The sequence below is a fragment of the Haliotis rufescens genome, unplaced genomic scaffold (assembly GCF_023055435.1).
Source record: "Haliotis rufescens isolate VD_foot unplaced genomic scaffold, xgHalRufe1.0.p SCAF_30, whole genome shotgun sequence".
Taxonomy (NCBI): Eukaryota; Metazoa; Mollusca; class Gastropoda; order Lepetellida; family Haliotidae; genus Haliotis; species Haliotis rufescens.
The window spans coordinates 6,124,059-6,151,696 of NW_025964002.1; the positions used below are offsets into that span (position 1 = coordinate 6,124,059).

The following is a 27,638-nucleotide window of genomic DNA, read 5'->3' on the forward strand; positions in this document are numbered from 1 at the left end:
TGTTGATGAGGGTGTTGGTGAATGTGTTGAGGAGGTTGTTGGTGAAGGTGTTGGTGAGGTTGTTGGTGAATGTGTTGCTAGGGTGTTGGTGAAGGTGTTGATGAGGGTGTTGGTGAGGGTGTTGGTGAGGGTGTTGATGAGGGTGTTGGTGAATGTGTTGATGAGGGTGTTGGTGAAGGTGTTGATGAGGGTGTTGGTGAAGGTGTTGGTGAAGGTGTTGGAGAGGATGTTGATAAGGGTGTTGGTGAGGGTGTTGGTGAGAATGTTGATGCAGGAGTTGTTAAAGGTGTTTGTGAGGGTGTTGTTGAAGGTGTTGATGAGGGTGTTGGTGAATGTGTTGATGAGGTTGTTGGTGAAGGTGTTGGTGAGGTTGTTGGTGAATGTGTTGATGAGGGTGTTGGTGAAGGTGTTGATGAGGGTGTTGGTGAGGGTGTTGGTGAATGTGTTGATGAGGGTGTTGGTGAAGGTGTTGATGAGGGTGTTGGTGAAGGTGTTGATGAGGGTGTTGGTGAAGGTGTTGGTGAGGGTGTTGGTGAAGGTGTTGGTGAAGGTGTTGATGAGGGTGTTGGTGAGGGTGTTGATGAGGGTGTTGGTGAAGGTGTTGATGAGGGTGTTGGTGAAGGTGTTGGTGAGGGTGTTGGTGAAGGTGTTGGTGAATGTGTTGATGAGGGTGTTGGTGAAGGTGTTGATGAGGGTGTTGGTGAAGGTGTTGATGAGGGTGTTGGTGAAGGTGTTGGTGAGGGTGTTGGTGAAGGTGTTGGTGAAGGTGTTGATGAGGGTGTTGGTGAAGGTGTTGATGAGGGTGTTGGTGAAGGTGTTGGTGAATGTGTTGATGAGGGTGTTGGTGAAGGTGTTGATGAAGGTGTTGATGAGGGTGTTGGTGAAGGTGTTGGTGAATGTGTTGAGGAGGGTGTTGGTGAAGGTGTTGATGAGGGTGTTGGTGAAGGTGTTGGTGAATGTGTTGATGAGGTAGTTGGTGAATGTGTTGATGAGGTTGTTGGTGAAGGTGTTGATGAGGGTGTTGATGAGGGTGTTGGTGAGGGTGTTGATGAGGGTGTTGGTGAATGTGTTGATGAGGTTGTTGGTGAAGGTTTTGGTGAGGTTGTTGGTGAGGGTGTTGGAGGGGGTGTTGGAGAGAATGTTGATGCAGGAGTTGTTAAAGGTGTTGGTGAGGATGTTGATGCATTTGTTAAAGGTGTTAATGAGGATGTTCTTGTTGTAGTCGTATGCTGACAGCAGCACTGTGCTGGGGAAGAGGTTGAAGACGATGCTGGACCCAGTCTCTACAGCCGATAATCTGCCTCTGATGGAGAAGTTCCGAGGCACACTGCGACACATGTTCTCTGCTGACATGAAGTAAGTTTGAGACATTACTAGGAGGGTGCTTGCATATGTAACAAATGAGGCCATTGCAAATAACTGACACTTGACAATAGCTGAATAATCTTTCCTACCCCCAAATATTGCTTTGAAGCTTACCTGACATAAAAAGCAATGGAAGTTAACAGTGTTCCGACTTTGACAATCCAGAGTATAACCATCATCGGATACGAAGATGATCACTGGAAATAATTCTTGTCTTAAGATATCCTATATATCATTTTGAAGACAAGTATCATAAAGTGGCACCATATTGGGTAGCCTGAAGCAGTTAATGTAAGTGGGTAACTGACAATTTCACCTACATTTCTACTGAAAACTTTGTCCTTGTTCAAGACTTAACTAACAACTGAATGTTCTCATGTTATGGACCAAGTTTCAGTTACAGATTAATCTTGACAGTGTGTGTATGTTGTATATGGTGGCATGTGTAATCTTGACAATGTGTGTATGTTGTATATTGTGGTATATATGGTCTTGACAATGTGTGTATGCTGTATATGGTGGTATATATAATCTTGACAGTGTGTGTATGTTGTATATGGTGGTATATATTATCTTGACAGTGTGTGTATGTTGTATATGGTGGTATATATAATCTTGACAATGTATGTTGTATATGTTTAATATTTCTTCCCACCAGACTGAGGGCGGAGTCTCTGCGGCAGCTGGCGTGGTTCCTCTCCAACGAGACCGACAGCTGTAACAAGATCCCTACATTCTCCGAACTAGATGTCTCCAACCTCGCCAACGTGTTCATAACCGAGACCCCAAGATCCCTGGACACTGACCCCGGCAGATCCATCTTCCAGGTGAGGTCCTCAGTCAGTTGGAGCCTTTAGTCCCTTCCCTGTGAACAGTGTAATGCTAGCTATGTGCCAGTTCTGAAGTTCACCTTTATTATCAGATATTTATTCCATATCCTCTTGTCCTCGTTGCCCCCAGGTGAGCGACCTCCACCAGGTGTATGGTATCTTCTCCTCCAAACCAGTTGACCCTGGGGTTAAGAAATCAGCTGTAGATCAGCTGGCTGTCATGCTTCAAGGTAAGATACTGCAAATTGTAACACGATAATGATGGATATGAATGTAGCTGCAGCTGGTGTTCATGCTGCTGTAGTTGATGTTCATGTTGTTCTAGGCGATGTTCATGTTGCTGTAGTTGATGTCCATGCTGCTGTAGTTGATGCTTTATGCTGCAGTAGTTGATGTTCATGTTGCTGTAGCTGACATTCATGTTGCTGCAGCTGATGTTTATGTTGCTGTAGTTGATGTTCATGTTGTTGTAGTTGATGCTGTAGTTGATGCTTTATGCTGCTGTAGTTGATGTCCATGTTGTTCCAGGTGATGTTCATGTTGCTGTAGTTGACATTCATGTTACTGCAGCTGATGTTCATGAAGTTGATGTTCATGCTGCTGTAGTTGTGTTCATGTTGTTGCAGTTTATGTTCATGTTGCTGTTGCTGATGTTTATGTTGCTGCTGCTGATGTTCATGTTGCTGTTGTTGATGTTTATGTTGCTGCTGCTGATGTTCGTGTTGCTGTAGTTGATGTTCATGCTGCTGCAGTTGATGTTCATGTTGCTGCAGTTGATGTTCATGTTGCTGTAGTTGATGTTCATGGCTCTGCAGCTGATGTTCATGGCTCTGCAGCTGATGTTCATATTGCTGCAGTTGGCTGTGTCTGTGTGTCTGACATGAGTCTGTGTCCTACCTTCAGACCAGAACCTGCACACCACATTCCGGCAGGAGGGAGGCCTGGAGGCGGTGCTGGACCTGGTGAGGACGGGCGTGGCGAAGCAGCCCCAGGTGGACGCTCAGGTAGGTATAGAAACACAAGGGTCATGTGAGGCAGGTGTGTGGGTGAGGTGTCATCTCATATGAAATAGAGTCATATATTGTAGGGTCATGTATGAGAGGAGTGGGGATATAAGACAGTATGTCTTGAGACCAGTGGGTCATATGAGGCAGGGTCATTTTACATGAGACAGGGTCATATAATGTGGGACTGTCATATAACAAGAGTAATATCAGATTAAGGTCATGTGACACCAGGGGGTCATGTGAGATTGGGTCATATTATGAGTAAGGGGTCATATCACGAGGCAGGGGTTTTTATGGGATTGAGTTATATCACGAGGCAGGGCCCTACAACACAGGTATGCAGACTTACTTCAGGCCACATTACACAGAGATTATACATTGCATGATTAGTTGAGGCAGGCAGGATGGTGTGATGAAATATGCGATTCATGCAGGGTCTTCTCCTCACAAGAGGAAACAATAGTTAATAAGCTGACCTGAGTCCAGCTTTCTCGGTGGCCTTGAGACAAGATGCTGACAGTGTGGTCACCATGGCAGTGTGTATCTTGCTTCCAAGTCCACTGTGGCAAACTGGCCAGCGTGCCCCTGCCCCGCCTGTACCCCCAGTACCACACCGACGACTTCCTCATCCTCCGGCAGCTGCAGACCTGCAACGTAGACAAACCACACATCTACTTCCAGGTTCCCATGGCAACAAATGATCTTGTAGAGACGTAATGATGCAATGAACAAGCATATGTTATTTTATGCTGCAGTCAGCAATATCTAAGCTGTATGACATAAATGGGTCGTTGAAAATGATGCTAGTTGTAAGGATGCTAGGTGTGAGGTAACAACCATTTGATATTCTGGAGGGGGGGGGGGCCTGGGATTTTTAAAAAAATCAAAAGTTCTTGAAAAAAATAATATGCTTCAGACTGTTGAAAAAAGAAAAGAATTGCCTGCCACAAAGATTACATTGTTGCTAGGTGTTTTTCTTTAAAAGAAATTCAGACACATGGTTCATAATACAATATGTCTTTTTTAGCTGTAGCTGATACAGTATTTAATCTCGATACAAAATACCCACCAACCCCCCATAACCCGACAGAATATCAAATGGTCAGTCTCAATATCAATCAGAATCAGATATTTGATATCAGAATATCAAATGAGGACCAGCTATTGGTTCTGACCTAGCCGAGTTGGAGCTAGCAGCCTTAAACATACAGCAATCACGAACTTGCCAGGCTGAGTTACCTGGTGGACAGCCATGCCATGCAGGCTATGATGTTACCCCTGTCTCTCACCACCCTTTTCCTTGACTGGTTTGGAGTCTTCTTGCTGTGGAGTGTAGCTAGTTAACTAGACTGAATGTCTGAAGTGTTTTCCTGTCCCCTATTTTAACATGAATAACAGTGTTCTCAATCTAACATGAACGTCCCATAATCCTTCTCATTGCCCTTATATTATAAGTGAAATATTTTGAGTTCCCTAGATACACATACCATTGGAGAAGAATTCAAGGACCCCACAATCAAGCTTAATTTCGAACACTGATTAAGAACAATTATGTTTTCAGAAGTAAAAATGAATCAGTTAATAGTTTTCCAGTTGATTTTGTACACTTGGGTCTTGCTAGGATGATCTGTGTGGCTGCTTGTGTATTGTCTTCTGACATCAGCCAACAGGACATTGAAATACATGCTTGAAGATGAATACTTTAGGTGTTAAATTCATTTATGGAATTGCTTTGTGCTGCGTTATCTGGATCATGTAGACAGTACTGGCTTTAAGAGTAGCTTCTGGTTGAATGATGGCCTGCTGTACCTTCAGCTATATATATTTTACTATTTTTAAAAATGAATAGTAACATGTACAAGTAGTTTTGATTTAGAAATACTGTATTTGCAAGGAAAAGGATTACGCACAATTTTCACAAGTTACGTAGCCCTCGCACAAAATATTTTACATGGTAAGTGTTATATAATAACACAGTTAAGATATGTGCAAAAGACAGTATATGGGTATACAGAGAGTATATACAGAGTACCAGTATATACAGAGAGTATATACAGAGAGTACCAGTATACAGAGATTATATACAGAAAGTACCAGTATACAGAGATTGTGCTAGTAAGCATTATCTTTCTCGCAGTTGGGTTCATTTAAATCATATGATACAAACATTTTAGAACTAGGTGGCCATTATGTTTGCTGTGGTTTGAGTCAAGTCCTGAGAACATGTGACAGTTAACCTTGATATAGCTAACTTTGAGGCTAATTCCAGATTCCTTATCAGACTTTGTTGTTTTGATACATGACATCACTTGATCATTTGTATATAAGGTACTATAATACCGTAGTTAGTTGCCTGTTATGCTAATGAATAGTGATTTAAAAATAATCTGTCAATAACTAACTTGTTTTAAAAACCTTTAAGCAATTCTTCAGTCTGTTTTTTTAAAATCTTCTTTTCCTTTTCCCAGTTTCAAGTAGAACTTTTCATTTATTTTAGAATGTGAACATTCCCTACCTGTCAGCATGTGTGACGATCCTACGCCACCTCCTCCATCACGACTACACCCTTAGGCACAACCTGGCCCATGATTCTCAGATCTACTACTGTCTAGTGAGAGGTGAGTAGACGACTTGTCATTGACACTGCATTAAGCTGATATATGTCATAGACTTCACCCTACAGCTGTTGTCCTAGACTTTACCCTACAGCTGTTATCTGTCATAGCCTTCACTCTTCAGCTGTTACCTATCATAGACTTCTTTCTATAGCTGCTATTGGTTGTAGTCTTCTCTCTACAGCTGTTACCTGTCCTAGACTTTACCCAACAGCGGTCACCTGTTCTAGACTTCACCCTACAGCTGTCACTTGTTCTAGACTTCACCCTACAGCTGTCACCTGTTCTAGACTTCACCTTACAGCTGTCACCTGTTCTAGACTTCAACCATCAGCTGTCACCTGTCCTAGACTTCACCCTACAGCTGTCACCTATCCTAGACTTCACCCTACAGCTGTAACCTATCCTAGACTTCACCCTACAGCTGTCACCTGTCCTAGACTTCACCCTACAGCTGTCACCTATCCTAGACTTCACCCTACAGCTACCTGTCCTAGACTTCACCCTACAGCTACCTGTCCTAGACTTCACCCTACAGCTGTCACCTGTCCTAGACTTCACCCTACAGCTACCTGTCCTAGACTTCACCCTACAGCTGTCACCTGTCCTAGACTTCACCCTACAGCTGTCACCTGTTCTAGACTTCACCCTACAGCTGTCACCTGTCCTAGACTTCACCCTACAGCTACCTGTCCTAGACTTCACCCTACAGCTACCTGTCCTAGACTTCACCCTACAGCTACCTGTCCTAGACTTCACCCTACAGCTGTCACCTGTCCTAGACTTCACCCTACAGCTGTCACCTGTCCTAGACTTCACCCTACAGCTACCTGTCCTAGACTTCACCCTACAGCTGTCACCTGTCCTAGACTTCACCCTACAGCTGTCACCTGTCCTAGACTTCACCCTACAGCTACCTGTCCTAGACTTCACCCTACAGCTGTCACCTGTCCTAGACTTCACCCTACAGCTGTCACCTGTTCTAGACTTCACCCTACAGCTGTCACCTATCCTAGACTTCACCCTACAGCTACCTGTCCTAGACTTCACCCTACAGCTACCTGTCCTAGACTTCACCCTACAGCTGTCACCTGTCCTAGACTTCACCCTACAGCTACCTGTCCTAGACTTCACCCTACAGCTGTCACCTGTCCTAGACTTCACCCTACAGCTGTCACCTGTCCTAGACTTCACCCTACAGCTGTCACCTATCCTAGACTTCACCCTACAGCTACCTGTCCTAGACTTCACCCTACAGCTACCTGTCCTAGACTTCACCCTACAGCTGTCACCTGTCCTAGACTTCACCCTACAGCTACCTGTCCTAGACTTCACCCTACAGCTGTCACCTGTCCTAGACTTCACCCTACAGCTACCTGTCCTAGACTTCACCCTACAGCTGTCACCTGTCCTAGACTTCACCCTACAGCTGTCACCTGTTCTAGACTTCACCCTACAGCTGTCACCTATCCTAGACTTCACCCTACAGCTACCTGTCCTAGACTTCACCCTACAGCTACCTGTCCTAGACTTCACCCTACAGCTGTCACCTATCCTAGACTTCACCCTACAGCTACCTGTCCTAGACTTCACCCTACAGCTGTCACCTGTCCTAGACTTCACCCTACAGCTGTCACCTGTTCTAGACTTCACCCTACAGCTGTCACCTGTCCTAGACTTCACCCTACAGCTGTCACCTATCCTAGACTTCTCTGTTTGTTGTTGCAGTTGCCCTGATGTTCCAGAAGGATGAGAAGGTGTGTTACGAGGTGTCCCATGTTCTTACACTGCTGCTGCATGATGAGGTGGCCAAGTTTGATGTCAGGTTGGTCTTATTATAATGGTCAACTTGCCTCACATGGTTTGTGCATCTTCCCAAGGCAAGGGAGTTAACTAACTCACCCTTGCCGAACTAGGCAGGAATTAGGGAGTTATTATGGCTAGACGAACAAGTCTATTCATAGTCCAATCAAAATTGCTGAAGGAAATCGACATACGGTTCGCCAACTGCCATGCAGATTTTGGTGAATTGCAGGATTTGTACAGCATGTGTACCGTCAACTTATTGTCAACAAATAGTTTCTGAATCCTTTCATGTTTTTAATCAAGGTGCTCACATGATTTGATGCACTTCGCGAAGTATGACCCGTTTTTTTTTTAACAATACTGATCTTGATTATCGATCTGATTGTCTTGACTAGGAGCTGTCATTTTGTGTGAAGCAAATGCAAGTGCTATGAGAGGTGGAATGTGTTTGGTCTATAGGAGGGACGTAGATGGGACATAACTCATAATAGCCACTGGTGCCGCCATGATCGAGCACAGAAATTCCAGCCAAGTTCGGCAAGGGTGGAAACTGGACTTTTATAGTCAGTTAACTCCCTTGCATCAGTAAGATGGGTATTGTGTCAGTCGGTCATAACTTGCAGATAGATATATATCCAGTGTTCACTAATGTCCTTGCTAGTGAACTTGTTATGGTCTCTGTGAGTAGAACTGTTCCCAAACTACTTAGAAAAGTCAACTATAATTCAGATCAAGCTTTTAATTCCTTTGAATGTAAAAATGTGCCATTAAACTAGAATTTCTCCTTCCATTGACTCCTTAATGAATCACTGCCTGGTCTATCACATTTAAATTGCCTTGACCCAGGTGCAGTTTTGTTCAAATTATTCCTTGAAGGTTTATGTAATTAGGCATTTTCTTTTAATACCTTGGTTCTTTCTCATGACAACTCACATGTCATGAATGTGAACGATTGAATTTAAGAACAGTGTTTTGCTTTTTGCCTATTTATTAACCAAAGCATTTTTTTATGTGTGAACAGCAAACGTTTTAATATAAAAAAAAGGATTTACCTTCCAGCTTCGTGTCAGCTACAGCATCATTCAGAAGCAACGTAGCCAAAAACTTTCAGCATATTGTGAAACACTCTGTTCCCTATTGTTGTATTGTACCGAGCATATCTATTCACACATCTTCCCGAGACAAGGGCATTAACTGACTATAAAAGTCCAGTTTCCACCCTTGCCAAACTAGCTGGAATTTCTGGGCTCGTTCATAGCGCCACCAGTGAATATTATGAGTTCTATGTCCCCGCTGTTGACCAACCAGAATCCATCTCACATGTCACTCGCATTTGCTTCAAACAAAATGGCAGCGTCCAGTCAAGACGATCAGATGATCAAATTCATATATTGTATTAAAACGGTTCTTACCTGCAAAGTGCATCAAATCACTTGAGCACCTTGATTAAAAACATGAAAAGATTTGGAAATTATCTGTCGAAACCAAGTTGACAGTACACATGTTTTTCAAACCCTGCAGTCGATTGAAATCAGCATGTTGAAATCCATTTTGTTTTCGAAACTCGGATGTCTAGTTTGTTACATAATTTTGATTGGACTATGCATAGACTCGTTAGTCCAGCCAAAATGTAACACCATAATTCTAGCCTAGTTCGGCAAGGGTGGAAATTGGACTTTTATAGTCAGTTAACGCACTTGCCTAGGGAAGATGCTATTGAGATAGTTCTACAGCAAACACACAATGACAATTGCAGCACTTCTAAAGGAGGGAAGCTTGGAATGGCCTTCACTTTGCCTTCTGTCATCACCAAGAGGTACCGACTACCATTTCGCTCTGCTGTCCATCACGAAGTCAGTCCGCATTGTGTAGTTATTCCCCCTGCTGACGACCCGCTGCAGTGTGGCCCCGCCCTGGAGAAGCTGTGTGTTGCCTGGAACGTGGCGTGGAATGGTGGCATGGAGGGACTTCTCAGTCTGGTCAAGATGGAGAAACAAGATGGAGACACCAAGGAACTGTATGTACCGACAGCCACGTCATGTTTTATAATCTATAGGTGTTGAGGGTTAGAATTGGTCCTCAGCAACCTTTGCTGGTTGCAAGAGGTAACATAATGTATTGGCTCCCTGTTTTACAAATGGAGTGTATTGCTACAACTGTTGTAAGTCAGTTTTAAGCTATGGAAGTTACGATAGTGCTACAATGTCTTTGTGAAATTGGGCCCTTGTGGTTAGTTTTTGTTGGTTTGTTTGTTGTGTTAATATGATAGCAGTCTGACCAGACAATCCAGTGATTGAAATCATGAGCATTGATCCACGCAATTGGGATACGCTGACATGCAGTCAGCGAGCCTGACCACCCGCCTAGTTAATCGCCTTATACAACAAGTGCTGTTGCCTTTTGATGCAAGCATGGGTTGCTGAAGACCTATTCCCCCCCCCCAGGATCTTCACGGGTCCCTGGTGGTTAGGCTAGATTGATAGTGTTTGTCATACACTGGCACTGTGGATTGTTGTCATAATATCTATCAGTCACTGGATTGTTTGGTCCAGAATTCTTTATTTACATTCTGTCATTACGTAGCTGAAATATTGAGGAGCTAGACAACAAATAAACATGCAAAACAAACAAACATTACTCATATTCAAGCTTGTTTCGATGCACAAACGAACGTTCTGGTCTGTTGTGTGAACCATCGAGATGCACCATTTGTCTCATGCAGGATTAGTGTGTAAAGTTTGGAAATCATGTACAGCATATCGTGATAAAAATAAAGACACTCTGTGGTAACACTTGACTGATGTCATGTAAAACACTGATATTGATGCAAGTATTCTTTACTTATAGCTTTTCCAGCAAGTTGCAGTTGTCAGCTGTCCTGAAGCGAGTGCTGGAGGTGACAGATTTCCGCTGGGGATTCCAGCAGGGCGTGTACGGCATCAGCAACGCTACATCCCACAGTGCTGTGGAGGCTGCCCTTACTCGCCTCGCCAGCTTCATCATCAACATCCGGAGTCTCCACTCCAGTGACCTGCTGCCCAGTAAGGACTGGTTCACAATCTTGGGGAGGTGAGTTCTGTAGACAGGACTAGGAGAACAACAGAGCCCTGTGCTGCAACATCAGGGAAATACCAGAAGAACTCCAAAGTCTTACAAAACTTCATTGTATTTGTTGATATTTCATACACTCCTTGTCCCTTCACTTAAACAAATACTGCATCATTTCATTTTGTTTGTCGTGACAGCCGTTCTACATCATTGACCTACTTATCATTGTCCCCAGGCTCAGTAGCTTGGTTTATTGCATGTCATCGTTGCTCACAATATCAATCACTGGATTGTCTTGTCCAGACTTAATTTACAGGGCTCTGTCATATAGCTGGATTATTGACTAGTGCAGCGTGAAATAAACATATTTCTTTTGTTTAGTAAATTTAACCAATAATAAACGTGTTAATTTCAATATCTCTTGAATAAGGTCTGTAAAGGGGTCCATTATGCCAATATCTATATAATGACCTGCAAACCCTAAGTTCCATGTCATTAATAACCACTCACTGTTTGCTGCAGGTTTGTCCAGGTGATGCCGACGTCTGCTGCTGATGAGAGTCTGCTGCTTGAGGTCCTCAAGTTTGCCAGCATCATCCTCAAACTGCCCAATCAGGCATCAGCTGACATGCTACCATGGCTTGCAGACAAGCTGTACGATTCAACAGGGCCCCTGATTGGTCTGCTGAACAGGTCAGGTGGGACAGACATGGGAGACAACCAAGTTGACAGCAATGTTACTGTCAAAAGGTAATAAATATATCTGACTGTGACACACACACCAATCATTGCTATTGCACCTGTGACACCAGGTAGTTAGACGTGAATATGATGCCACATGTGTCAGCAAAACAATGAACTGTGTTGGCCTCTATCTACAGGTTGCGATGTTTCGTCACTATCTCCAGGGTTGTTGAAATCAGTAAGATGCTCCCTGGCCAGAAGAATGTCAAGTCTTCGTTTCCTTGGCTGACTTTGCTATCCATTCTTGGAAAGCAAATTAGCACCTATTAGCACCTATAAGTGCTACTTACCCCCGGCCTCCCGTTTGCCCATTGTCCATTGCCATTAATCTGTCAGGGATAATTTAGTCCTGGCTTCCAGTTGTCCATAACTCTCAGCGCCAATTACTGTAAAGTGCTGTCTTCCATTGTCTATTCCTAATCACCTATCGGCGCCAATTAACTGTTAGCTTCCCTTGTTGAGTTCCCACCTTTTTTTATCTTGTTAGTTTTGTTGTTCGTACAGGTACTTAAATATGTTCTCTGCCTCATAGCATTCATTCACCTGATAAAGGATTAAGCATATTAAGTGTTCCTCATAATATAGAAAATGATGCCCATATATTCTCTTCCTTATGTGTAACTATTCTAAATGCCTTTCAAAGACTTCACTCTTGTGCTGGTCCCAGTGGGCTTTCTTAACACAACTTGATTCATTTTAGGCCAAATTGTGGTCCTTAGCTGTCGGTGACAAAGTGTTGATACTGACCAACACTTGAAATGATAATTCCTGCCTACAACCCAATCAGTGGTATTGTTTCAAAACATTGACTGACACTGCTAGGTAGAGATTCACGATAGATGGATGTCAATTTCTGTATGCTTTATACGCACTGGTTCAAGTGTATTTCTTTTCTCTTCACCTATATATTGCTTTATGAAAGATAGCTACGCGATAAATCGCAAAGAACAAGGAAGAACGAAGATTGGTTTATTTCACGGTAAAACATTGTTCTGTCATGACTTCATTTCTGGAAGGGGCGGTCGGGTAGCCTAGTGGGTAAAGCGTTTGCTCGTCACGCCGAAGACCCGGGTTCGATTCCCGACATGGGTACAATGTGTGAAGCCCATTTCTGGTGTCCCCCTCCGTGATATTGCTGGAATATTGCTAAAAGCGACGTTAAACCATACTCACTCACTCACTCACTCACTCATTTAGGAGATTCTAACATGTGCTCACAACTTGATGACGTCATATATTGGACGATGTTATGTTTAAGAGGTACACTACAACACAAAAGTCTTTCATTTTGTTGAGCAAAATTTCCGCAAAATGTTTGTAAAACTTTTGCGTACCTACGCGAGGACAAGTTTTTCCTCATAGATGTAGCTGGGTTCTCCTGCAAGGCAACATGCTCCTGTTTCAGGTCCCTGGACCGACAGCTGCTTCACTTCATAGCCACTTTCAACAGCCAGCTGCCCTACCAGCTCTGCAAGAGGTGAGGCACTGAGCCATACTGTACATAGAGTAGTAGTAGTGAAGATCCGGGGTAGAATAGGTCTTCAGCAACCCATGTTTGCCGTAAAAGGCGACTATGCTTGTCGTAGAAGGCGATTAACGGGATCGGGTGGTTAGGCTCGCTGCTCATGATATTAATCACTGGATTGTCTGGTCCAGACTCGATGATTTACAGACCGCCTTCATATAGCTGGAATATTGCTGAGTGCGGCGTAAAACAACAAACCAACCAACCAACATAGAGTAGTAATAGTGAAGGCATCATCAACAAATCTTCATGTCATCTTGGGTTATACGTGTTGCTTTACTGACTTTACTGATTTTGAATTTGTGTATTCCGAAGAAAAAATACAAGCATATTTTAAAATAAGTGTGATTACTTCAGAATACATGTGTTTTGTTTTATTTTCCAATCCACAGTTTCACCTATTGTATATCATCACATGGAAAACATCCTGTTGAGGTTTTGTGTCAGTACAACAGTTTTATATGATACTTTCAAAACATTGATGAAACTATTAGATGTTGTGGTTGCACTAGCAGGAACATAAGTTTCACGTCATGACCCACAGCTTGAAGATGTACCAGATGCGAGGCGACCTTGCCAAGAAGCTGCTGCTGCGACTGAATGTGACAGATGCTCCCCATTTCTACAACCTGGCCTCTCTGGAAGGAACACTACAGTGCTTGATGCACCTGACTGCCAGGTGGGTGGGGTGGAGGGGACAGTGCAGTGCTTGATGCACCTGACAGCCAGGTGGGTGGGGTGGCGGGAACAGTGCAGTGCTTGATGCACCTGACTGCCAGGTGGGTGGGGTGGAGGTGACAGTGCAGTGCTTGATGCACCTGACAGCCAGGTGGGTGGGGTGGCGGGAACAGTGCAGTGCTTGATGCACCTGACAGCCAGGTGGGTGGGGTGGAGGTGACAGTGCAGTGCTTGATGCACCTGACAGCCAGGTGGGTGGGGTGGGGTGACAGTACAGTGCTTGATGCACCTGACAGCCAAGTGGGTGGGGTGACAGTACAATGCTTGATGCACCTGACAGCCAGGTGGGTGGGGTGACAGTACAATGCTTGATGCACCTGACAGCCAGGTGGGTGGAGGGGACAGTGCAGTGCTTGATGCACCTGACTGCCAGGTGGGTGGGGTGACAGTACAGTGCTTGATGCACCTGACAGCCAAGTGGGTGGGGTGACAGTGCAGTGCTTGATGCACCTGACAGCCAGGTGGGTGGGGTGACAGTACAATGCTTGATGCACCTGACAGCCAGGTGGGTGGAGGGGTCATTGCAGTGCTTGATGCACCTGACTACCAGGTGGTGGAGGGGACAGTGAAGTGCTTGATGCACCTGACAGCAAGGTGGGTGGGGTGACAGTCCAGTGCTTGATGCACCTGACTGCCAGGTGGGTGGGGTGACAGTACAGTGCTTGATGCACCTGACAGCCAGGTGGGTTGAGGGGACAGTACAGTGCTTGATGCACCTGACAGCCAGGTGGGTGGGGTGGGGTGACAGTACAGTGCTTGATGCACCTGACAGCCAGGTGGGTGGCAGGGACAGTGAGGTGCTTGATGCACCTGACAGCCAGGTGGGTGGGGTGGCAGTACAGTGCTTGATGCACCTGACAGCCAGGTGGGTGGGGTGGCGGGAACAGTGCTTGATGCACCTGACAGCCAGGTGGGTGGCGGGGACAGTGAGGTGCTTGATGCACCTGACAGCCAGGTGGGTGGCAGGGACAGTGAGGTGCTTGATGCACCTGACAGCCAGGTGGGTGGGGTGGCAGTACAGTGCTTGATGCACCTGACAGCCAGGTGGGTGGGGTGGCGGGAACAGTGCAGTGCTTGATGCACCTGACAGCCAGGTGGGTGGAGGGGACAGTGCAGTGCTTGATGCACCTGACAGCCAGGTGGGTGGAGGTGACAGTACAGTGCTTGATGCACCTGACAGCCAGGTGGGTGGGGTGGGGTGACAGTGCAGTGCTTGATGCACCTGACAGCCAGGTGGGTGGCGGGGACAGTGCAGTGCTTGATGCACCTGACTACCAGGTGGGTGGGGTGGGGTGACAGTGCAGTGCTTGATGCACCTGACAGCCAGGTGGGTGGCGGGGACAGTGCAGTGCTTGATGCACCTGACAGCCAGGTGGGTGGGGTGGCAGTACAGTGCTTGATGCACCTGACAGCCAGGTGGGTGGGGTGGCGGGAACAGTGCAGTGCTTGATGCACCTGACTACCAGGTGGGTGGGGTGGAGGGGACAGTACAGTGCTTGATGCACCGGACAGCCAGGTGGGTGGGGTGACAGTACAGTGCTTGATGCACCTGACAGCCAGGTGGGTGGGGTGGCGGGAACAGTGCAGTGATTGATGCACCTGACAGCCAGGTGGGTGGGGTGGAGGGGACAGTGCAGTGCTTGATGCACCTGACAGCCAGGTGGGTGGGGTGGCGGGAACAGTGCAGTGCTTGATGCACCTGACTACCAGGTGGGTGGGGTGGAGGGGACAGTACAGTGCTTGATGCACCGGACAGCCAGGTGGGTGGGGTGACAGTACAGTGCTTGATGCACCTGACAGCCAGGTGGGTGGGGTGGCGGGAACAGTGCAGTGATTGATGCACCTGACAGCCAGGTGGGTGGGGTGGAGGGGACAGTGCAGTGCTTGATGCACCTGACAGCCAGGTGGGTGGGGTGGAGGGGACAGTGCAGTGCTTGATGCACCTGTCAGCCAGGTGGGTGGGGTGGCGGGGACAGTGCAGTGCTTGATGCACCTGACAGCCAGGTGGGTGGGGTGGCGGGAACAGTGCAGTGCTAGATGCACCCTGGGCTAGACGGAGATGAGTTGCAGGCCATGTGGTAGGTGTACCTGTGTTGTACAGGTAGGAGTAAACTGTATGTGTGTGTTGCAGGCCGGGCTGGAGCCATGAGTGTACAGACATCGACAGCAGCTCCCTTTGTTCCCAGGTCCTCACCTGTCTCCTGGAGGTACGTGTCTCTCTGTGGATTCCATTGTCTCTTACCTGAAGGTGTGTGTGTTAGAGTGTCACTATACCTGAAGGTGTGAGTGTTACAGTGTCAATATACCTGAAGGTGTGTGTGTTACAGTGTCAATATACCTGAAGGTGTGTGTGTTACATTGTCTCTATCCCTTAAGGTGTCTACGGATTGGAGAAAACACGCTCACGAGGTTTTGGTAGACAGAGCATGCCCTGGGGAGAGGGAAAAACCAAGGGGGCGAAGCCCCCGCGGTTTTTCTCGTCCCCCAGGGCATGCTCTGTCTACCAAAACCGAGGGAAAGTGTTTTTCCATACTTATAAACCGTCTAAATTGATTATATGTTATAACGAGCATCTATTAATGAGGTGCTTCATTATAGCGCTTCCTTGAAGACGTGATATCATAACTTGCACGTGAAATTCGCTGACTTGCCAGGCGGTCAAGAGCACTTGGATGTGTCAATAACAAAACACAACTAAAATACTTACTTTTAAATGAAAGTGAAATCTTCGGTCTCTAAATGTTTGTGTTGCAATATTCCACTTCTTTTAAACTTTTCAAAAAGAAAATTCGCAAATTTAAAAGGTGTCTTTTGCTTAACAAGATTTATGACTTTAAACAATCCAACTGTTACATAGAGGTAGTTGTGACCTAACGGCTAGCAGTTACTGTACGTGCAAATTGTGCAGCATTGATAAGCACTTTAAAAGCACGTGTTTTGAAACCTCTCTGTCCTTTCACCAGAGACACTGAAGTGGAAAGATGAGCGATGACGACTTTCATTTTGTTACCCAGTCTTCATTCACTGTACACATGACATTCAATTTTAATTGAATTACAATTTTGAATTGCTACTTTTAGTCATTTTTTCAGTTACTTGGTTAAATTTGGGATTTGAGGTTTTACATTCAAAGTAAAACCTCCAGAACGAAAATAAAACCTCATAATAGGTTTTACTTTGAAAGTAAAACCTCACAATAGGTTTTAATGCCTATAGAAAGAACCCTCTTACTTAATAGAGATCCCAATGAATAGGTTTATAAGTGTTACATTGTCTCTATACCTGAAGGTGTGTGTGTTACATTGTCTCCATACCTGAAGGTGTGTGTGTTACAGTTTCAATATTCCTGAAGGTATGTGTGTTACATTGTCTCTATACCTGAAGGTGTGTATGTGTGTTACATTGTCTCTATACCTGAAGGTGTGTGTGTTACATTGTCTCTATACCTGAAGGTGTGTGTGTTACATTGTCTCTATACCTGAAGGTGTGTGTGTTACATTGTTTTTTTTATGTGAAGTTGTTTGTGTGTAATTGCTGTAGGTATGTGTAAATGTTTTTAATTATTACCAGGGTTGAGTCCAATTGAGTTAACCAACACCTATTCTAGTATTTCATAGAGGAGAAATTGAACACATAAACTACAAGCTTAGATATACTACAAAATGGCTACCAGTTAAAGGAGAAACATTACAGCCAGGTTACATTTGATCTGTACTGCTGCAAATATAAGATAATTTGGATGACATTTTTTTCAGTTGTTACAAGTAAAACAGATTACATTATTATGTTTCCATTATAATTTTCAATTTTATCCCTTTTCACACTACTCTGTTGTGAATACTCCATGTATTGTCAGGAAATAGACTACATTGTTGAACAGTGATACATTCTCTGTTGATTGAAAAAGAAAAACTTCAGCCCCCAGTGAGGATCGAACTCACGACCCCTGGTTTACAAGACCAGTGCTCTATCCACTGAGCTATGGAGGCTTGCATACTGTAGAATGTCTTTCTGCTGTCATATCGCTGAGATCTATATGATATCATGACCTTTGACAATGATTATTTGCATAATCGATGAGGTATTGATAGTTCCCATAATGCACAGCACCATCTGGTTCCAGGTGTTATAGATGTCTGTTGATCCTGGGACAATGCTGATCAATATTTGTTTGTTTGTTTGTTGTTTAATGCCGCACTCAGCAATATTCCACCTATAAGATGGCGGTCTGTAAATAATCGAGTCTGTACCAGACAATCCAGTGATTGATACCATGAGCATCGATCCACGCAAGTGGGATACGATGACATGCATCAACCAAGTCAACACCTGACCACATGATCCCGTTAGTCACCTATTACGACAAGGATAGTCTGCATTTTACAGCTAGCATGGGTTGCTGAAGACCTATTCTACCCCGGATCTTCACAGATCCAGCTGATCAATAACCTGCATCACGTTTTCACCTTATTGTTAGAACATTGACAACAGAAATTAAACTTGTTTTTATTATGTCAACAACTTTAGAAAACTGTGTATTTTTGGTGAACTTGAAAGCCCCTGTTACTGATCGTCAATATTTTTCATCACACCATAAAAAAACAGTGACTATTGAGAAGCAGGTCCAGAGTGTTGAAAAGAGAGGTCCACATTATACCCAAGTCCTGAAGTGGCTGAGGGTGCAGTTAATGTTTAATGTTTCTGCTAAAAAAGAGGGCGTTTGCACCCCCTGCATCCTCCCTCTGGACCACCTGTGCATATTTGTCTCAATGGGATGAGGGGGCATGGTTGGCCCAGTCGTCTAAGGCGCCGCGATTCGCTGTGCAGAGTTGCATCCCTTAGGCCCGCCAGAAACCTATGATTGTGGGTTCTAATCCCGGTTCGCCCCGATTATGTTTCTAGGTTTGTCAGCACCATACCCGTGCTCGTGGGTTTGACCGAAGTGGTAAACGTCTGAGACCTGCATCACTTCGGGCTTTCCTCCCACATTAAGCTGGCACGCCGCGATATAACTGGAATACTGTTAAAAGGGGCATTAAACCCAACTCACTCACTCACTCACTCACTCACTCACTCACTCACTCACTCACTCACTCACTCACTCTTTACCTGGAGGCGTGTGTGTTACATTGTCTCTTTACCTGGAGGTGTGATTGTCTCTTTACCTGGAGGCGTGTGTGTTACATTGTCTCTTTACCTGGAGGTGTGATTGTCTCTATACCTGAAGGTGTGTGTTACATTGTCTCTTTACCTGGAGGTGTGATTGTCTCTATACCTGGAGGTGTGTGTGTTACATTGTCTCTTTACCTGAAGGTGAGTATGTGTGTTACAATGTCTCTATACCTGGAGGTGTGTGTGTTACATTGTCTCTTTACCTGAAGGTGAGTATGTGTGTTACAATGTCTCTATACCTGGAGGTGTGTGTGTTACATTGTCTCTTTACCTGAAGGTGAGTATGTGTGTTACAATGTCTCTATACCTGGAGGTGTGTGTGTTACATTGTCTCTTTAACTGAAGGTGTGTTTGTTACATTGTCTCTATACTTGAAGGTATGTATGTGTGTTACATTGTGTCTATACCTGAAGGTGTGTACGTGTGTTACAATGTCTGTATACCTGAAGGTGTGTATGTGTGTTACATTGTCTCTTTACCTGAAGGTGTGTGTGTGTGTTACATTGTGTCTATACCTGAAGGTGTGTACGTGTGTTACAATGTCTCTATACCTGAAGGTGTGTATGTGTGTTACAGTGTTACTTTACCTGAAGGTATTTGTGTTACAATCTCTTTATGTGAGGTTGTTTGTGTGTAATTGCTGTAGATATGTTAACCAACACCTAATCAAGTATTTCATAGAGGCGAAATTGAACACATAAACTGCAAGCTTAGATATAATACAAAATGGCTGCCAGTAAAAGGAGAAACACTATAGCCAGGTTACATTTGATCTGTATTGCTGCAAATTTAAGAAAATTTGGATGACATTTTTTCAGTCATTACAAGTAAAAGAGATTACATTATTATGTTTCCATTATAATTTTCAATTTTATCCCTTTTCACACTACTCTGTTGTGAATACTCCATGTATTGTCAGGAAATAGACTACATTGTTGAACAGTGATACATTCTCTGCTGATTGAAAAAGAAAAACTTCAGCCCCCAGTGAGGATCGAACTCACGACCCCTGGTTTACAAGACCAGTGCTCTATCCACTGAGCTATGGAGGCTTGCATACTGTCATATGTCTTTCTGTTGTCATATCACTGAGATCTATATGATATTATGACCTTTGACAATGATTATTTGCATAATCGATGAGGTATTGATAGTTTCCATAATGCACAGCACCATCTGGTTCCAGGTGTTATAGATGTCTGTTGATCCTGGGACACTGCTGATCAATATTTGTTTGTTTGTTTGTTGTTTAATGCCGCACTCAGCAATATTCCACCTATAAGACGGCAGTCTGTAAATAATCGAGTCTGGACCAGACAGCCCAGAGATTGATATCATGAGCAATGATCCACACAAGTGGGATACGATGACATGCATCAACCAAGTCAGCGAGCCTGACCACATGATCCCGTTAGTCACCTATTACGACAAGGATAGTCTGCCTTTTACAGCTAGCATGGGTTGCTGAAGACCTATTCTACCCCGGATCTTCACAGATCCAGCTGATCAATAACCTGCATCACGTTTTCACCTTATTGTTAGAACATTGACAACAGTAATTATATATATTAAACTTGTGTTTATTATGTCAACAACTTTAGAAAACTGTGTATTTTTGGTGAACTTGAAAGCCCCTGTTACTGATCGTCAATATTTTTCATCACACCATAAAAAAACAGTCACTATTGAGAAGCAGATCCAGAGTGTTGAAAAGAGAGGTGCACATTATACCCAAGTCCTGAAGTGGCTGAGGGTGCAGTTAATGTTTAATGTTTCTGCTAAAAAAGAGGGCGTTTGCACCCCCTGCATCCTCCCTCTGGACCACCTGTGCATATTTGTCTCAATGGGATGAGGGGGCATGGTTGGCCCAGTCGTCTAAGGCGCCGCGATTCGCTGTGCAGAGTTGCATCCCTTAGGCCCGCCAGAAACCTATGATTGTGGGTTCTAATCCCGGTTCGCCCCGATTATGTTTCTAGGTTTGTCAGCACCATACCCGTGCTCGTGGGTTTGACCGAAGTGGTAAACGTCTGAGACCTGCATCACTTCGGGCTTTCCTCCCACATTAAGCTGGCACGCCGCGATATAACTGGAATACTGTTAAAAGTGGCGTTAAATCCAACTCACTCACTCACTCAATGGGATGAAAATGGTAGGGCTGTAATGATTCACAGATACCTAAGATATCATCGATATTAAGGTACAGATGATACAGACCCGTGAAGGTCCAGGGTAGAGTAGGTCTTCAGCAACCTATACTTGCCGTAAAAGGTGACTATGCTTGTCGTTAAAGGCGACTAACGGGATCGGTGGTCAGGCTAGCTGACTTGGTTGATACATGTCATCGATCCCAGTTGGGGGATTGTCTGGTCCAGACTCTTTTATTTACAGACCGCCGTCATATAGCTGGAATATTGCTGAGTGCAGCGTTAAACAACAAACAAACAAACAAAATAGATGAGATCGTGATACACTATTTTTAAAACATTAACTTATAGCGTTACCGCCCGTTAAGGCAGAAGTAGCATAGCGCCACCTGTTAGGACGTGGTGATAGAGGACGTGGTGATAGAGGACGTGCCTGCTATTAAACTATTACATTTAATAACCATCCCTTCATTTTTAACTGTTTTATTCTTGTTTTTTTTAACAAGATTTTGTTTTTGAGATGATTTTAAGTGAATGTTTGTATCCAGATTTTGAGAGGTATATTTCTGTGATTTCATCATTTTTTTCTATTTGTTTGTGTATCGTGATACCAGTGGCATGGTCAGTCTGTATCGTGATAGATATTGTATCCCAAGACACCAGGCGATACTCAGCTCTAGAATTAAGCGAGTTCATCACCCTTGAAATGAGAGTGAGTTTTATATGGTTTTATTTTGCTTTTAACAATATTTCGGCAATATCACTGTACCTACTAGGCTACCCCACTGCTTTTTTGTCGTTGAGAAATGGTTGTAGACTTTACAGATTGTATGCGTATCCTGTATATTTTCTCATTTGTGTCTGTCTTCTGTTGACAGGTAGTGTCAGCATTTCACATCGGGCGTGGCAGCACCTCCATGTCGTACATGGGAAAGGGAGTGACCAAGTCGGCCACCATGTGCCTGCGTCATTTGGCCCATGAGATGGCAATTGTTACGGACGACCAGGTGGGCCAGGTTTTGTGTGTTTTTTTCGTCAGCCAGCAATAGTCCAGCCGTATCATGGCAGCCCGCAAATAATCAGTCTGACCAAGGCAAACTAGTGGATCATAGCAGGAACAGCATTGGCTCATGGGCAAAACAAACAATACCGTATACGACGTAATAAGTGCCCTGCTCTAATAAGCACCCACAGCGACATTTTGCTAAGATATTGGCTGGTGAAAAATCCCAAGTAGCACCCCTTCAGATTGATCAATGTACACACGACTTATTTATTCCCGTATAATACGCACTCGTGTGTTATATGCACTCCTGACTATGGGCAATTAAATTCAGGAAAAATATATCTGTCGTACATCAACATTTCAGCCTGTCGGCATAAACCACGAAATTTTTCTTTCAACTCTATTATTTTCACCAAAATAATATTCTAATAAGAGCCCCCTATTTCTAATTTTGAGAGCGCCCTGGGCGCTTATTACGTCGAATACGGTACTTGTGTTACAGGTAACCCGACCTACCAAATGTTTTTATCAGAAGCGACAAACAGCCATAGATGCAACATATATCAGATGTTTCTTCATATTGTCATTGCTGAAGCTGTTTGGACCTACAAATTCAAAAATCATTGCTAACTAACTGACATCTGTCTGAACAAGTCATCTGTCAACATTGTTCAATAAATATTAAATAAGAAAAATGTCCCCACCCACCATACCTGCTGGAGTCATGTTACCTGAAACACATGTTTTTGTTTGGCCTGAAGACAAGCATGGGATACTGAGGACTAATTCCCAAGTGTGTAGAGTTTATAGCAGTATGTTGTCTGTAGTGTAAGACCAAAGTCTGTAGAGTTTATAGCAGTATGTTGTCTGTAGTGTAAGACCAAAGTGTGTAGAGTTTATAGCAGTATGTTGTCTGTAGTGTAAGACCAAAGTGTGTAGAGTTTATAGCAGTATGTTGTCTGTAGTGTAAGACCAAAGTCTGTAGAGTTTATAGCAGTATGTTGTCTGTAGTGTAAGACCAAAGTGTGTAGAGTTTATAGCAGTATGTTGTCTGTAGTGTAAGACCAAAGTCTGTAGAGTTTATAGCAGTATGTTGTCTGTAGTGTAAGACCAAAGTCTGTAGAGTTTATAGCAGTATGTTGTCTGTAGTGTAAGACCAAAGTCTGTAGAGTTTATAGCAGTATGTTGTCTGTAGTGTAAGACCAAAGTCTGTAGAGTTAAAGCAGTATGTTGTCTGTAGTGTAAGACCAAAGTCTGTAGAGTTTATAGCAGTATGTTGTCTGTAGTGTAAGACCAAAGTCTGTAGAGTTAAGGCAGTATGTTGTCTGTAGTGTAAGACCAAAGTCTGTAGAGTTAAGGCATTATGTTGTCTGTAGTGTAAGACCAAAGTCTGTAGAGTTAAGGCATTATGTTGTCTGTAGTGTAAGACCAAAGTCTGTAGAGTTAAAGCAGTATGTTGTCTGTAGTGTAAGACCAAAGTCTGTAGAGTTAAAGCAGTATGTTGTCTGTAGTGTAAGACCAAAGTCTGTAGAGTTAAGGCATTATGTTGTCTGTAGTGTAAGACCAAAGTCTGTAGAGTTAAGGCATTATGTTGTCTGTAGTGTAAGACCAAAGTCTGTAGAGTTTATAGCAGTATGTTGTCTGTAGTGTACACTTGAAAGAAGCAGTGATGATTTGTCTGTCTCCAGGACTGGCCACGAAGTTGGATCTATAGTCGGCGGGGGACAGATGGAGCGGGGGAGCCGGGACTCAACTGGATGCTGACACTGTGGGCCTACAGAGACCCCGAAGTAAGTCACTCTCTGTCAGATACAGGGCCCCCCGAGGTAAGTCTCTCTCAGATACAGGGACCCTGAGGTAAGTCACTCTCTCAGATACAGGGACCCCAAGGTACGTCACTCTCTCTCAGATACAGAGACCCAGAGGCACGTCACTCTCTCTCAGATACAGGGACCCTGAGGTAAGGCACTCTCTGTCAGATACAGAGACCCGGAAGTAGGTCACTCTCTCTCAGATACAGGGACCCCGAGGTACGTCACTCTCTCTCAGATACAGGGACCCTGAGGTAAGTCACTCTCTCAGATACAGGGACCCCAAGGTACGTCACTCTCTCTCAGATACAGGGACCCCGAGGTACGTCACTCTCTCAGATACAGGGACCCCAAGGTACGTCACTCTCTGTCAGATACAGAGACCCAGAGGCACGTCACTCTCTCTCAGATACAGGGACCCTGAGGTACGTCACTCTCTGTCAGATACAGAGACCCGGAAGTAAGTCACTCTCTCTCAGATACAGAGACCCTGAGGTACGTCACTCTCTCTCAGATACAGGGACCCTGAGGTAAGTCACTCTCTCAGATACAGGGACCCCAAGGTACGTCACTCTCTGTCAGATACAGAGACCCCGAGGTAAGTCACTCTCTGTCAGCCACAGGGACCCCGAGGTACATCACTCTCTGTCAGATACAAAGACCCAGAGGCACGTCACTCTCTGTCAGATACAGAGACCCAGAGGTATATCACTCTCTGTCAGCCACAGAGACCGCGAGGTATGCTACTCTCTGTCAGACACAGAGACCCAGAGGTAAGTCACTCTCTGTCAGATACAGAGACCCAGAGGTACGTCACTCTCTGTCAGATACTGAGACCCATAGGTATGTCACTCTCTGTCAGATACAGAGACCCAGAGGTACGTCACTCTCTGTCAGCCACAGAGACCCCGAGGTATGCTACTCTCTGTCAGATACAGAGACCCCGAGGTAAGTCACTCTCTGTCAGCCACAGAGACCCCGAGGTACGTCACTCTCTGTCAGCCGTAGAGACCGCGAGGTACATCACTCTCTGTCAGCCACAGGGACCCCGAGGTACGTCACTCTCTGTCAGATACAGAGACCCAGAGGTACGTCACTCTCTGTCAGCCACAGAGACCCCGAGGTACGCTACTCTCTGTCAGCCACAGAGACTGCGAGGTACGTCACTCTCTGTCAGCCACAGAGACAGGCAAGTGACCCTGTGTCAGGTTGTATGAGTAACTTGCAGTGTTACAGCCTGTACTGTTTGTGGTGCCAGGATTAGGTGTTCCAGGGATCGATTCTCAGATTGATTATGATCCTTGGTTTGTCATCACCATACTCGTATTCATGGATTTAACCAAGAGATTATCACCTATAGTCTGTGTCACTCTACGCTTCCCTCCCTCATTGAGCTGACATGCCATGATGTAGCTGACATACTGTTCTAGCTGTGTTGAATTCCGCTCACCCTCACTCCACACCTCTCTACGTTGCCAGGTCCGAGCTGCCGGCCTTGGTATAGCCGTCGCCCTGACATCCACCGAGATGGGTCGCATCATCATCACCGAGAACTGTAAACATATCCCAGGGGGCATCTGGGGTGCAGCCTTCAGCATCCTTCTGGACCAATCAGAGTGCAGCATGGTCAGACAACAGGTGAGATGAAGGACACTTTGTTAACTCAGTTGTTGATGTGACAGCAGGTCATGTTGAGGATGACTGATATTTCCTAGGTTAGTTTGTAATTCTTATGTAGAATTTATGACATTGCAGAATGTATGCCTCTATGATTAAACACACCCTATGCTCAATGTGACGTGGTTAACATAAGCTACTTCTGTGGCAGCTATATACTGATTACCGATAGTTTTGATTCTACAGTTGGTTGACCATTCTCAGTTAGATACCAGGCACTGTAATCAGTGTCCTATATGGAAAAATGTCCTTGTTTGGTTTAGGTGTCCGATGATCGCCTCCATGGTCACTGGTTTGATCCCCATCCATGTCATACTAAAAGAAACTGAAACGTGAGGTGAGGTGAAATGGTGTTTAACGTCGTGTCCAAGATTATTGCACTTATATAGCGACGTGCATGTACGTGTGTGTGTTTGTGTGGGTGCTTGTACTAGTCCGGACTGATGCCGATTTATAGTGCTAGCTCACTGAGATACCATGCCGCAATTTAACATGAATACCCCACTCAGACACAGTATACTGACTCCAAGCCGACCAGTCCTTGTTTTAGCCCCTTAATGCCGAGCGCCAGACAGGGTAACAACAAGTACCATATTTTACCTTCTTTTGGTATGACGCGGCCGGGGATCGAACCCCGGACCTTCCGCTCTCCAGGCGGACGCTCTACCACTAGGCGGTCCAGAAACCTGAAAGATGTTATTTGTTGTTTTCCTATCTGGTGCTTGACGTTAAGGAGATAAAACAAGCACTGGTCGGCTCAGTATGCTGTGTCTGAGTTGGGTTTTCATGTTAAACTGCGGCATGGTATTTCGGTCGGCTAGCACTATAAAACTGACATTAGTCCAGACTAGTACAAGCAGCCAGACATGTGCATGCTCATCGCTATATAGGTTCAATAATCTTGAACACAATGATAAACCCCAGTTTACCTCACCTTAACTACTGGGTCAGAGCACCCTTCGACAAAGTGATCTGAGTGCTACAACTATCGTAAGCATGTGTTAAAATATCGGAGTTACAATCACCTGAGCCCTAATACCACTTTGTGGATTGGGGCCCAGGCATTTTAAAAAGGGAGGGGTCCAAACTATCAAATCCTCTCTGATAATTTTACTGCCTACAACATACTACATTTGGATTTCAAAAGGGGGGATCTGGACCAGTCTTCCTCTCTCTGGATCCACCTATGTCTGGTGAGAACATCTGTAGATGTGTCTGTACATGTCCTCCTCCAGTGTGAGTGTGTTGCAGGCTGCTCTGCTGCTGGTGAATCTGACATCACAGACAATGCCGAGTGGAGGGGTTGATGGAGTGCAGAATACATGGCAGGGGCCAGTCGTCACAGACACAGAGTACGAGGTAGGTGGACAAATGCTCTCCATGAAGCTACCGCTGTCTGTGTAACCATGGTCTGACACTGCTGACCTTGTTTCACCTTGATGAAGTCTGTCTGTATGATTGTACTGCCGTTTGTATGTGTGTCTGTCCCTAATTTGGCTGATGTTGCTTCTGTCTGTGATGGTGATTCTGTCAGTCTGATGGTGCTTGTGTCTGTCTGATGGTGCTTTGTCTGGTGGTGCTTGCGTCTGTCTGATGGTGCTTTGTCTGGTGGTGCTTGCATCTGTCTGATGGTGATTGTGTCCAATGGTGCTTGTGTCTGTCTGATGGTGCTTTTGTCTGATGGTGCTTGTGCCTGTCTCATGATGATTGTGTCTGTCTGATGGTGCCTCCGTCTGATGGTCCATGTGTCTGATGGTGCTTGTGTCTGTCTGATGATGTTTGTGCCTGTCTGATGATGCTTGTGCCTGTCCGATGATGCTTGTGCCTGTCTCATGATGATTGTGTCTGTCTAATGGTCCTTTGTCTGGTGGTGCTTGCGTCTGTCTGATGGTGATTGTGTCCAATGGTGCTTGTGTCTGCCTGATGGTGCTTTTGTCTGATGGTGCTTGTGCCTCTCTCGTGATGATTGTGTCTGTCTGATGGTCCATGTGTCTGATGGTGCTTGTGTCTAATGGTGCTTCTGTCTGTCTGATGATGCTTCCGTCTGATGATGCTTGTGTCTGTCTGATGGTGCTTTTTTCTGATGGTGCTTTTGTCTGATGGTGCTTTTGTCTGATGGTGCTTGTGTCTGATGATGCTTGTGTCTGTCT

General features: G+C 44.8%; 1 protein-coding gene and 2 non-coding genes across 3 annotated transcripts in view; 1 reads left to right on the forward strand and 2 right to left on the reverse strand.

The window, feature by feature from the left end:
* The window catches only part of LOC124143263 (rotatin-like), a 71,263-nt gene that overhangs the window by 20,798 nt on the left and 22,827 nt on the right, over positions 1–27,638 (forward strand). The window contains exons 16-31 of the mRNA XM_048380452.1: positions 1,223–1,356; positions 2,024–2,192; positions 2,326–2,425; positions 3,099–3,199; positions 5,700–5,820; positions 7,546–7,642; positions 9,380–9,640; positions 10,471–10,692; positions 11,194–11,421; positions 12,821–12,892; positions 13,485–13,619; positions 15,810–15,885; positions 21,873–22,001; positions 23,689–23,790; positions 25,291–25,449; positions 26,740–26,847. Of these exons, the coding sequence (XP_048236409.1) occupies positions 1,223–1,356; positions 2,024–2,192; positions 2,326–2,425; positions 3,099–3,199; positions 5,700–5,820; positions 7,546–7,642; positions 9,380–9,640; positions 10,471–10,692; positions 11,194–11,421; positions 12,821–12,892; positions 13,485–13,619; positions 15,810–15,885; positions 21,873–22,001; positions 23,689–23,790; positions 25,291–25,449; positions 26,740–26,847 (2,214 nt within the window). The remainder of the gene's footprint in view (positions 1–1,222; positions 1,357–2,023; positions 2,193–2,325; positions 2,426–3,098; positions 3,200–5,699; positions 5,821–7,545; positions 7,643–9,379; positions 9,641–10,470; positions 10,693–11,193; positions 11,422–12,820; positions 12,893–13,484; positions 13,620–15,809; positions 15,886–21,872; positions 22,002–23,688; positions 23,791–25,290; positions 25,450–26,739; positions 26,848–27,638) is intronic.
* Positions 17,595–17,667, reverse strand: Trnat-ugu. Its single transcript has one exon. It is a non-coding gene; the product is annotated as a tRNA-Thr (tRNA).
* On the reverse strand, positions 19,830–19,902 carry Trnat-ugu. The gene has a single exon. It is a non-coding gene; the product is annotated as a tRNA-Thr (tRNA).